This window comes from Primulina eburnea, chromosome 3 (assembly GCF_022965805.1).
Source record: "Primulina eburnea isolate SZY01 chromosome 3, ASM2296580v1, whole genome shotgun sequence".
In the NCBI taxonomy this organism is placed as follows: Eukaryota; Viridiplantae; Streptophyta; class Magnoliopsida; order Lamiales; family Gesneriaceae; genus Primulina; species Primulina eburnea.
The window spans coordinates 1,066,993-1,079,934 of record NC_133103.1 but is presented as its reverse complement, the minus strand read 5'-3'; the positions used below and the strand labels follow the sequence as shown (position 1 = coordinate 1,079,934).

Sequence of the window (12,942 nt, the reverse complement as noted above, 5' to 3'; positions counted from 1 at the left end):
TTCTGGACATTGTTGGTCATGAGACTGAAAGCCAATGAGATGATCCATGTAAACTTCTTCAGTTAAATCATCATTTAAAAATGTATTGTTAACATCGAAGTTGAGCAAGAATCCAATTTTGACTAGCTACCAAGGCAAGAAGAACTTTGACAGTTGCTAGTTTTGTTCTTGACAAAAAGAGCAATCCACATCGCTCTACTCCACGATGCAAAATTGTCGACCGTGAGTGGTTGAGAAACAAGTACAAGCCCTGGATTATTAGAATGACGTAGAAAATACGGATCGAAGGATCATCAACTGTCGATAGGGATGATAAGTGCCATGCGGATGAGTTTGTGTTTGCTATGGATATGAGATTCTACTGAGTTCGGAATCGAGATAAATTGAACTCACTACTGATCTGAATGCAATCGGAGAAAGTAATCTCACCATCGATAAATATATTGTTATATTTAAAATTATATATTAAATAAAGGATAAGAAATAATATAAAAATAGAATATTTCAAAAATAATATTTTTTTAAAAAAATATTTGATGTAAATAAGTTGAAATTATTGTACGAAAATTACGCTAAAATATATATCTTATTGGCGATGACTTGTAGGCATGTGATCCACCAACAATCCCGAAGAAGCAGGGCCTCCATTTGAGGCTAAGACATGCTCTCCACGAAGATATGTCATTTGAACTTTATTTTGAGCAGATTAGCTACAAATTAATCAAATGAGTGGATACGAGAAGCCCGGTCTAGATGTCAAGAATTCCATGAACGTAAATATAATTTAAAAAAAAATTGATGACTTTGATTCGGATTTATTAACTATCATCATCAACAAATTTTAAAACAAAATATTTCCATATTTTATTTCTTGTAAAAAATAATCCAATATCCGATTGAATCAAGAGTAAGGTGTAAATGAATCAAACTGTTAGTAAGTAATTCGAAACTCGATTAAACTCGTTTAACGAATCTTGTTAAGATAAACAAATCAAATTTAAATTTTATAATATTTGACTCATTAATTCGTAAATAGATTTACAAGTTAACTCTTACATACAAAAATAATAATAACATGGTATATTGAAACAAGAAAAAAAAAACGATCACACCTTAAGTCCACAAACACAAAAGACACCCAAAAGACCAAAACCCCAAAATAAAACAAAAAGTTGCCCCCCAAAAATTCTCGGCAAAGCTAGCGAATAATGGCTGCCCAATACCAATACCAATACCAATGCCAAGAAAACCATGAACACCAAAATGACAACCAAGAACAACCACTTAGTGATCATCAGCATTATGTGAAGCTGTTGTCCTCATATTTAGGTCTCAGTTTCGCAATTTTTCTTGGGTCTTTGCCTAAAAACTCCATCTCTTTACTTTCTACACTCCGAGAAAACAATAAAGCTCTCACCTTGGAGCTCATGCAAGCTGAAGAGCAGCTGAGGCAACTTCACTCAAGAAGGAAAGAGGACTCAAAGGCAAATGCAAGAGTTGTTGAAATCTTTGCCAGCCACAGACACGCATGGCAGCAGGAAGAGAAGAGACTGTTGCAGCAGATCGAAGAGTTCAGTGAAGAAATAGTGTTTTTGAAGGGTAAACTTGAGGAATTTGAAAGCGTGAGGGCTGAATTGGAGGGGAATGTTCAAGATTTGAAAAGGGAAGTCAGTGAGAGAGATGAAATGCTGAATTTTGTGAGTAGGAGTAACTTTGAGGTAGAGGGTAGTGGTGGAGATTGCTATGGTGACATGGAGGTGAGGTATGGGGAAGACGGGGTGTCAGAAGGGGTTGAGGTGGGAGTAGAAGAGTGTTTTTTGGGAGCTGGGTTGGATGAAGCGGGAGCTGTTTATGGGCAGAGTACAAGAGGGTATAGTTCAGATTTCTTGAATTCTGCAGCTTCAAAATTTTGGTCTGAGAAAGCAAGTCCCTGGCAGGTAAGATAAATGTAATCTCTTTCTGTGGTTTCTTTCGTGATGTGGTGGAGTTGTGGCTATAAGGTTCTAGTTTGTTCCTTGCGAGTTTACGACATGGAAAAATAACTTTGAAGTAGAGACATTGATTCTATGGTCACGAGGGAACTGAAATTTCTGTGTACGGGACTCGAAATATTGAGGAATTTGACTTCCTTACATGTTAATAGAACAATTTTGTTGTTCTAGGTTCTCCTTATGAGGTCTCTGGGGGACTTGATTAGGCTGATGCACACATGTAACAAGCTTTTTCTTGTTCTCATTCTTTTGTGGTTCTCTGGCTGCTTTAAAGATTATGATTGTTCTTCATTTAGTTTTAAAGATTGTGTCTCTTGACAGGTTTTTAATAGGAGTCGACTTAAAAATGATGTTTGAACTCCTCATGATTATCTTGTGTGCTGAAAATGATTCGGCATCTGAACGTTGTTCTTGTTCTTGAACTGAATCTTGATAGGAAAAGTTGATCTTTGAAAAAACAGGTTTGATTTTGGACAAGTTGGCGTAATTGGCGGGCAAGTTTAAATTGCAATTGTTTTCTGACCTGATATGTTACGTATTTACTTGTGTTTGTTTGGATTGCGCAAAATTTTTCCCTCTTTGTCCGGCCTTTTGTCCCCAAGTCGTGAAATCTTTGTCTTGACTCACTTTATCTAAATATGATGATCAAGAGTTTGCCTTTCTATTTGTTTTATTTCAATGGTTCAATCATATTTTGGACCACCTATTTTCGTAAACAGAGTCATTAATGGAATTCTTCTTGCATATTTTCACTCCAACTATACATCTGTTTTTTTGGAGCCTGACACCTTATCCTCTGTCCACTAAACTTCTCATGCTTTGTTGGCTCTGACCACTGGAAACCAAGTCCTTTGCAACGAGAGCACTTGATTATTTACTTGAAACTTTGCTGTCACATGGAATGATTTTCTCGATTAGGCTTTTATAATTCAAATTATCATTAGATTTCCATCGATGGATGCTTTTTCTCATTATATATTAAATTGGTTTTTTGAACATGCATTTGCAGTTTTTCAAACCTTTCTTCTCATGAAAATGCATGTGACTGGATTTTTTCGATGGATTTCGTCTTTGGAGAAAGTTGGTTTTTGGCATGTCTGATTGGTCTTTATTAGAACTGTTAAACATGTATCCAGTTTGCCCTCTTGACAGATAATAAATGGCTTCATCAATCTAAAATGATTGAATATTCTTGCATATTGTTCCCGTTTATGTGATGATCCCCAGTGAGTTCTTGTTGGTATTTATGTTTTACGTCAAAAAAATTGGATTAAGTACGCTGATTCTGGATGTTATGCATGCAGGATATGCATTATGAATCCCTTGAATCTCAGTTCAATATGAAGCATTTTGTGGCCAGGTAAAAGTATTTCCATTTATGACATTTTTGGAAATTTTGATGCTATAAACATGAAACAAATGTGAAAGCCACGTCATCTTTTGGTTCAGAAGAGACTCTCCTTGGAAGGTTGATGCTGACTCTACTGGAGTTTCCTCTAAGCTAAAACTACTCGAGCAAGAACTGCTAAATTTGGAAAGAATCGGCAAGACAGATCCTATCAAAAGTGCCATATCAAATGCGAAAGCAGGCCAAGAGGTATCAAGCATTAGCAGGAAAAATTGATGATCTGTGCAGGAAAATGGTAATTTCTAACGTGCATAGTTACTTGGCATTTATCAACTATGGAACTAAATAAACTGGGATTTAGTAGTTCTAAATTTGTGCCTCATTTAACTTATGCTTTTGTATATAAATTTGACACCTCGTTCAAATTTATATTCTCATATGAGGCCTTATTTTTACAGCAAGCTAGCGATCCCTGCGAACCCACCATCAGTTCAGACTTCCGAACACAGAGACAAACCGAGTTTTTACTTGAAGCATTTCGACTAAAGCAACGCGCATCTGAAACAAATCAGAAACTGATGGCTTTACAAACCAAAGCTGGAAAATCCTATCGTGAAGAGGAATTTGAAGGCCAGGCCACAATGCGGGCACTTGGTTCGATAATAAAAGACTTCAAAGAAATCCAGAGAAATTTAGAGATATGGTTGGCCCGAATAATCGGAGATCTTGAAGGCATTTTGTCCAGAGATGGTACTTCTCGTGTAAGAGAGTACTACATATCTAGGTACCCTTTTGTTCGATGATAATGATTTTTCAAGAAAAGTATAGTCACTTTCGATGATTAATGATCCTTAAGTGGTTGAAACAGTCCTCGCCAGATTAATGCATATGGTCCTGAAAAAACAGTTGCCAAAAAGTAGGATTGAATCAAACTGTTTTTTAAATTCAAGGGGCCAGGCAAGAATTTCAGGACATCATAAATTTTGTGGAGTTTTCAAGAGAAAAGAGTAGATTGTTAGTGTACATCAATGGCCTTCGTGTAATAATTGATGATTGTAGCGTTCATGGTTTTGGATGGGTTCATAGAATGAGAAGCTATGCAAAGATTGGTGGTCCTGTGAGGATAACAATTTGGCTTACAAATCTGTGCTGCTAGATCAAACTAGGGACCAGGAGATGAGAACTTGTTCTTTGTCCGACTGTTTCATTAAATGAATTTCAAGAAAATTCTGTGTCAGATCCAATAATTTAGATTGGTTCCATTGGTTTTATTGGATATCTTGTAATATGCTGACAGATCCTACCTGTAAATAACTTAATGTTCTTGTAATGGGCAGCACTAGAAGAGGCTGAGGAATTTTCTTGTCTTTTTTCCCTTGACATTCTGAGGTCATGTTTGGTTGGATTTTGGGAATATGTTTTCGGAAATCATTTCACAATGTAGATCCGATTCATTTTCTAAAGATGCATTCTTATATCACACTTCCTCGCTTGATTCCCAACGTAACGCTTGTTTGGTGTTGAGCTAACTATAGTGCAAAGTCGCATACAACATGATTATTTCCAATTCAAAGTTATATTTAAGATGAAAAAAGAAAAACAAATATTATTAATTGTGTTCTGACCAAGAAATTTATTCTGAATGTGAAAAATATCCCACAAACTATTGTGAAATATGTTTTTACGCGGCATAAAATATATATTTTCTTCAGAATATAAAACTAAATATTATCATGTGATTCGTTATTTTCTGAAATAAACTTCGATATTTGCTCGACTCACGCGTGCTATGCGTTTAACTTTGAAAAGCGTTATTCAACTAACATTAGGAATCAAGTGTTGCAAAAGTTTATGGCTCATGCATTCCAAAAGGAGTAGGTCTTTTGTGAGACGGTTTTACGAATTTTTATCTGTGAGATGGTCAACCCTACCGATATTCACAATATTTTTTCATAGATAACTCAAATAAGATCTATATCACAAAATACGATCCGTAAGACCGTCTCACACAAGTTTTTGTCTTCCAAAAGATACAAAAATTACAAAATAAAGCACGCATGTGGTGAATCATTAATGTCTTCTAGAATTACTTTCACTGTATGTAGTATATTAACCGTAAAACAGTTGCACATGAGACATATTCTTCAATTTTTTTTAAAGTCCAAGAGTAGCTTGCATGGATTTTATATAAGATTCACCAAATATTTAATGTTTTTTGTTTATGCATATAAGTGTTTTTTAAGTTTATAATAATTTTTCGTATGGAATAATGATTTAAATTATAATTTAAAAATTAATATACAATATAAACATGCTTGAGTCAGTGTTTTTAAAATCGGGTCGGTTCCATTTATATGATAGGTTTTAAATTATAATTTAAAAATGAATATATAAGATACAATATAAAATTTGATTATTTCTTATTTTTTTAAAAATATTTCCTATATTTTAAATATTATTTTTAGTGATATATATGATTATTTGGATTTTTAAATTTGCTTAAAATGTTATTTTAGTAGTATTATAACTTATATTGATCATTTTTATTTTAAAATATATACATAATTATGTTTGATTATACTTATGTTGTTTAAATTTGGATAAGTATATTTTTTATTAGTTATATATAAATTTAAATTATATTATTTATTATATTATATTACTATGTTATATAATATAATAATTTCCGGTTCGATCGATCGAAACGTTATATTGTCCAGAGTTGAGTTTATTCAAGCAAGCTGTATTACTGGTTCAAAAGATTTTTTTAAAGTGGGCTTAGCCCATAATATCGGCCTAATGTTAGATTAAGGGAGGCCCATTGGCACCTCCTTCCTTGCCACCGGCTATTTTTTCACTCAGTTTCTTTGGTCTTTGAATTGGAATCGGGGCGTGGGGTGCTCTTCATTCACACGTCCTGCCAATTTTACTAGTTGACATGCAGCTGATTTATTTATGTTAAATCCAGTGGGTTGCTTTAAGTTATCAGAAATTGTAAATTCTTCGATTCTACGATGACACAGCACAGCCCGCGCGCATGGGTTTCTTCGAATAAGCTTTCTTGTGTTTTATGGTCTCTAATGGTTCCTTTACCTTATTTTTCGTATATAGATCTGAATTATTCGACAATTCTTGTCGACTGGGTCCGGTTGCCGTGTGAGTTCTCATCTTCTGTTTTTTGTTTTAAGTGTTGTGGACCGTTAACTTGTTAAAGGTTGCTTTACATTTTTCTTGAACTGTGCAATTTCAAGCTCGAGTGGTTCTTGAACGGGGAAAAATAAGAACTTGACTCAATTTCAAGAAAATTGATGTTTAGTTGTTGATTTTGAGCTGGACTTACTGTTGTAATGTTTCGATCAAGTTTTGTTTTCGATGGACTTAATAGACTTTTATAGTTGATCAAGATTTGTATTTCTAGATAAGGTTACCACCACTATTTTTCATTCAGACTATTCATATCATCTTCCCCTATTGAAGTGTCTACTTGATTTCATGACATGCTATACACCGTATTATTAGAAATCCACAAGGCTCACTTGATTTCAAGGCTTAACAAGGCTAAATTTCTGCGTTTTGACACAAACAAGCCAAGGCCAGCCGCATGCCTTGATCATGAAATACCAACATTGGTGTGGTTTAAAGTCCCAAAGCACATTTTAACTGTTTCATGACTGTAAGAATGGTAAATACAAGATGAGATGCTAGAAGTTCTTGTTCTTTTTTTGCTAAATATACTAATAATCATTTGATTTACTGTTATTCAATGGTTTGTGTATATGACAAGGGTTTCTTTTACAGATTTGTAGATTCTACCATAGTATCCCTTATCACGCCTCACCATAAAAAAGTGCTTGCTTATCCTTTTGCTTTGCATCTAGACTCAACAGTAACTATGAGCCTTAGTGCTTGTTGCTTTTCCAATGGCTATGCTATCTATTGCCCTTTGATCTCTTTCTTGCAACATTAGGCCTAACTGATTGGTGCATAGAAGGAGTAGTTCTGTTTTTTTCTTTTTAGTTATTTCCAAAGATTTCTTTATTTTATGTTCCATGATATTTATGCGTGAACAAGATGCAACTCCATTTTCGGTTTTTGATTGTTGGAAAATGAATGCAGAAGTTGAGGGAAGCAGGCAGTAGGCAAACGTCTATTGCAATGGGGGATTATAATGGTGCAGAATACGTGGGAATTAATTCAATTCATTCTCCTAGCGCAAATCATGGTAGGAAGGTCTCAGTCTTACCCCTTGTTTTCCTCATATTCTACGAGGTATCGGGGGGGCCATTTGGTATTGAGGATAGCGTTAATGCAGCTGGTCCTCTTCTTGCTCTTGCTGGTTTCTTGATATTCCCTCTCATATGGAGTGTTCCTGAAGCCTTAATAACTGCTGAAATGGGCACTATGTTTCCGGAAAATGGTGGCTATGTAGTTTGGGTTTCGTCAGCTTTGGGACCATTCTGGGGTTTTCAGCAAGGGTGGATGAAATGGCTAAGTGGGGTGATTGATAATGCACTTTACCCAGTATTGTTTCTTGATTATCTAAAATCGGGGATTCCTGCATTAGGTGGTGGTTTTCCAAGGGTTATATCCGTGCTGGCCGTAACGGTTGTCCTAACGTACATGAATTACCGAGGCTTAGTAATTGTTGGATGGGTTGCTGTGATTCTTGGAATCTTCTCGATTCTTCCTTTTGTGGTCATGGGATTCATTTCGATCCCGAGATTGCAGCCTAAAAGATGGCTAGTTGCAAACGTACACAAAGTGGACTGGAATTTGTATCTCAACACGCTCTTCTGGAACCTGAATTATTGGGACTCGATAAGTACGCTGGCAGGGGAAGTAGAAAACCCCCAAAAAACTCTTCCAACTGCCCTCTTCTACGCACTAATTCTTGTTGTTCTGGGATATTTCTTTCCTCTACTAGCCGGGACAGGAGCTATGCCTCTGCAACGTGAATTATGGACCGATGGGTACTTCTCTGATGTGGCAAAAATTATAGGTGGAGTGTGGCTGAGATGGTGGATTCAGGGGGCTGCTGCTATGTCGAATATGGGGATGTTTGTGGCGGAAATGAGCAGCGATTCATTTCAGCTTCTTGGCATGGCGGAAAGAGGGATACTTCCTGAATTCTTTGCTAAGCGGTCTCGATATGGAACTCCTCTAGTTGGGATCTTGTTTTCTGCTTCTGGTGTGATCCTGCTTTCTTGGCTGAGCTTTCAAGAAATCGTGGCTGCAGAAAATTTCATGTACTGCTTTGGAATGATTCTGGAATTTATAGCATTCATACAACTTAGAATGATCGCCCCTACTGCACCTCGGCCTTACAAGATACCAGTTGGGACAGTTGGTGCTATCTTGATGTGTGTCCCTCCAACCATATTAATTGGTGTGGTATTGGCCTTTGCTTCGCTTAAAGTCATGATTGTTAGCCTCGTTGCTGTCATGGTCGGGCTGATAATGTACCCCTGTCTTAAGCAGTGTGAGAAGAAGAGATGGCTTAGATTTTCCACGAGTCCCGATCTTCCTGACTTTCATACAAGTACTCGGGAGAACGAAGCGTTGGTAGACTAGCTAGGTTATTTGGTATGCCGCAAAAGTTGAGTTTTTCCACGTGTTCCATGATGTTCAAGATGCAACTTGAATATGTTGCATTGTTGTTTAAGGTTCCCTCAGAACTCCCCTCGAGTATAGGAGATAAAGAGTTGTTTGGTATGTTCAGCTCAGAAAGCCCTTTATATAATTTGTAAGAAAAGGCATTGTTATGAATCAGTCAGCATTTCAAGGAAGTTAAAATGGACATTTGCCAATTACATAAATTCCATTTTCTTGAAACAATCTGTGATATAAGACTAACCGGTCAAACTTTGTTTTGAAAAATAACATCTCTCAAGTGTATTTGAATGTATGTAAATATAATTGAGAATTTTTTTTTTTTAAAAAAAAGCATTTGATTAAAAAGTTATGTCATCAGTGAAAGTTGATATGAATTGTTTAACACAGAAATGTGGAATTAAGAAATAATGAATGTTTAATACGAAAATGTGGAATGATATGATAGAACCTTAAAATTGAGATAGAATGCGCTTTTTCGATGACTAATAATAAATAAATGGTTAAAATAGAGTGGCTATGGCCGTCACATCGAGCATCTAGTGGGCTTTCTTCATACATATTCTCCGAACTGAAACGAATAACTATTATTTGGAAAAATGGGCAAGAAACCAACTGCGGCTGACGCAAATTTCAAGGACGAAAATTTGCACGAGGCGGCTCGATCGGGAGACATGGAGGCTGTGCAAGCAGTATGCAGCGCCAATCCTCTCGCTGTCAACTCACGTGACAGGCACTCTCGCACCCCGTATCCTTCTCTTTTTTTGTTTTTTCCTTTTTCTTGCTTTATCTTCTTTATCTCTCTGTTTAGCGAACAAGAATGTGCAGTTCGTCTCTGTTTTCTTTTGGGTTTACTCATTTTGTAATTGGAAAGATTGTTTTGTATTCATTTTCTTAAAGAAATCGATGCTATGGGGTGTAATAAGTTGGGTGATGCTAAGTTGATTTTCATAGGGTTTGGAGGTTTTTAATCAGGGCAATTAAATTATCTCACTGTGAGGGATTTTTTCTCAACAATATTAATACTACATAAAAAAGGGGGAATTTTGTGAGTTTATGGTACTTTTTGATTAGGTGTAGGGCAATGAAATAATTTTCAGATCTTTATCGAGTAGAAAATCTAAACTCTACCAAAATAATGTCCAATTATCCATCCACTGAATGTTACAATCCGGAATGGTATTGCTTGCTAGCGGCATGTATTATTTTGAGGCTTTTCTATCAAATGGTGTATTTGCGAAACCACTTTAATACATATTGTGAGGAGTGATTTTCAATTGCATAATTAAGCTCGAATGTTGTTTTCACTGTTACAGTTTTCTAACTTCAAATTGAATATGAACTTTTCAGACCTTTTTCGTGATTCTGGTGCATCTATTTCGTGTAGAATTTGACGGGTGACAAGTGAAAAAGTATCATACAGCTATTGTAGAGTCATTAACTTGTATTGTTTCAACTGAAACTCTTGATGAAAGAAGATTGAATGTACTTTCTGTCCCGTTATTTTTTTACCCTCATAAATTGAATACTTCCCAACAAAGATTTAGCTTGGAGCATTTTTGCTGTTGGTGCATTGAATCTTCTTCTTGACATGAAAATAAGAGTAAAGAAACGGAAGCTTCTTAGTGTACAGTGTATGCCACCATTGAATTTACTGTTAGTATGAACATTTTCTTATATTTCCATGTCCCGGTTTTTCATCCTGTAATTAGTATACGTTATACTTAAGTGATACTGAACCATAGATTACATCTAGCAGCATGGTCTGGCCATGCCGAGGTTGTAAATTATCTCTGCAACAACAAGGCCGATATCGGTGCTGCTGCCATGGATGACATGGGTGCCATTCATTTTGCTGCTCAAAAGGGTCATCTTGAGGTTGTCAAGATTCTTCATACATCCGGAGTCTCCATCAAATCTTATAATCGTAAGGGCATGACTGCTCTTCATTATGCAGCTCAAGGTTCTCACCTCGAACTCATCAAGTATTTGGTGAAGAAAGGTGCAAATCTGGATGCAAAGAACAAGGCTGGAAAAACTCCTGTGGATTTTGCAAGCAGTGAAGAGGTGCGGAGTTTTTTGATGGAATGGAAAAATGTATCTGGTAAATCCGTTGGAGTTGGTGGTGAGAAGAGGGAAAAGGGTGAACTAGAATCTGCACACGAGGAGACTACTGAGAGCGTTGATGATGCTCTAGATGGAGATAAAATAGCCGAAGACGATCTAGATGGAGATAAAATAGCCGAAGATGAAAATGACGAAACTTTGAAGAGAAAAGGTGTTGAGGAAACCAGAGAAAACCAACCGGAAGCAAAGAAGTCAAAGGTTTCTCTGAATCATCTTCTAGCTGCAGATGACACACAAGAAGAGGGAGAAGATACGTGAACTTTCTGCCAGGATGAAAAATAGTTAGTGTCTTTACCCTTACAAGTGTAGCAGATTAAAAAGTAAAAAAATCATGTTACTTCTACTCTTTAAACTGATGATACTTTTTGTTCGAGCAGTAATTTCCTTGTATTATTATGGAAAACGTGTAGCTGACAAGTTTATTCAGAGCAACGCTTGAATTGAAGAATGATCTTCGTTTAATCGTTCTTTTGGCGAACATCCCAACTCATAAAAATATGTGATGTCATCATACTTGTTGGTCTAAAACCTCGAGCTTTTGAAACTGGGTTCAGGCTAATTTGAAACTGAATTGAGTATGATATCAAGCAATTATCCCTCATTCCAATGATCAAATTATAAGCAATATTATTATTATTATACCATTTCTAATTAGATGACACTAACATACCTTTAATTCATGTTGATTTGTTTTGAAAATTGGCTTGTATGAAAAGAGAAACGTATGCAAGTGAATATTACGACCGATAAAATTGGAAGAGCGAGAATTTGTAATTTTTAGTAGAAAAAAACTATTCTGTACTTGTAAAATCCCGGATTTTTTATTTTATCATGATAATATTTTGTATCAAGATTTTCGAGATTTTCAGGATTTGTGATTTTTGGAATTCAAGAATTTAAATATATCGTGTGTATTTGTTTCAGAATTTGAGATAGATAGAATTTTACCGGATAAAGATTTAAGCAAGAAGATGACCCAATCAAATCTTGAGAAAATATCATGTGATTTTCGAAAATATGGGAAGATTTTGTTAAGGATTTTCGAAAATAGTAAGGAAAGTCTACGCGATAAATGCAGCCTTGGGAAAAATTTAAAAGTTTAACTACCGGGATTTTAGGAGAATAATCAAAATTTGAGTTGTAGAAAAATACCACTAAATTTTGGATTTAAGTAAGCAAATTTGTGGGATTTTAGAAATATAATTTTTATTATTTTAGGAAGTCAAAAATCTACCGAATATTGGGAATTAGACACAAAAGTCGAAATTTCACAGACTGGGCAAGGCTTAATTTCGAAAATTTGCTTGGATATAATTATAAATTTCGAAATTAGGATAAAGAATAAAGGTAGATTTGATCACGATTTTAGATAAAGATTTGATTCAGAATCAACGCGATTTGATACACGATCAGGATAGCAGCCAACCCCTATAAATAGGAGGGCATGGATCTCGAAAATTCACACCATTTTACACCTCATATTTTCGAGAATTGTGCCTCTAGTTCCTTAGGATATTTTCGAGCACAGCGAAGCGCTGCCGCAGTCCAGCCACCGGAGTTTTCCACGTTTATTTTCTTCAAGAATTTAAGGTAAGTGGGCTTGTTTTAAATTGTTGCATTTTTCGGTGCATGTATTTCGGTGCATGTAATTTTCGGTTTTATTAAATTTCGGTCGAGTACAACTCTTTTCTACCCCTTCTGGTTATGATTTCTGCATGAGTTTATGTTGACAATGTGAGGATCCGACTGGATATGGGAGGGAATCCCAACTATGACATGACCCTCATACGGTGGGGATATAACCGATTCGGCCTCGCCCCCTTAGAGGAATAAAAATTAGCGACTGACGTCAGTAAACCATTGAAA

General features: G+C 35.9%; 2 protein-coding genes and 1 pseudogene across 4 annotated transcripts; all 3 read left to right on the top strand.

Annotated features, from left to right (window-relative positions):
• Positions 1-1,126: 1,126 nt before the first annotated feature.
• Positions 1,127-4,802, top strand: LOC140825106 (uncharacterized; annotated as a pseudogene).
• A 1,388-nt stretch (positions 4,803-6,190) lies between these two features.
• On the top strand, positions 6,191-9,178 carry LOC140825105 (probable polyamine transporter At1g31830). Of its 2 annotated transcripts, none has more exons than XM_073186646.1 (2): positions 6,191-6,412; positions 7,456-9,178. In XM_073186646.1, exons 1-2 carry the CDS (start codon positions 6,410-6,412, stop codon positions 8,908-8,910), a joined length of 1,458 nt encoding a protein of 485 aa, XP_073042747.1. In that variant the 5' UTR covers positions 6,191-6,409; the 3' UTR covers positions 8,911-9,178. The 2 variants fall into 2 exon arrangements, with proteins under 2 accessions (XP_073042747.1, XP_073042748.1); XM_073186647.1 differs by having other exon boundaries at positions 6,191-6,495.
• A 283-nt stretch (positions 9,179-9,461) lies between these two features.
• Positions 9,462-11,554, top strand: LOC140825104 (uncharacterized). 2 transcript variants are annotated; one of them, XM_073186644.1, is made up of 2 exons: positions 9,462-9,697; positions 10,695-11,554. In XM_073186644.1, exons 1-2 carry the CDS (start codon positions 9,549-9,551, stop codon positions 11,332-11,334), a joined length of 789 nt encoding a protein of 262 aa, XP_073042745.1. In that variant the 5' UTR covers positions 9,462-9,548; the 3' UTR covers positions 11,335-11,554. The 2 variants fall into 2 exon arrangements, with proteins under 2 accessions (XP_073042745.1, XP_073042746.1); XM_073186645.1 differs by having other exon boundaries at positions 9,501-10,583; positions 10,709-11,554.
• Positions 11,555-12,942: the final 1,388 nt, after the last annotated feature.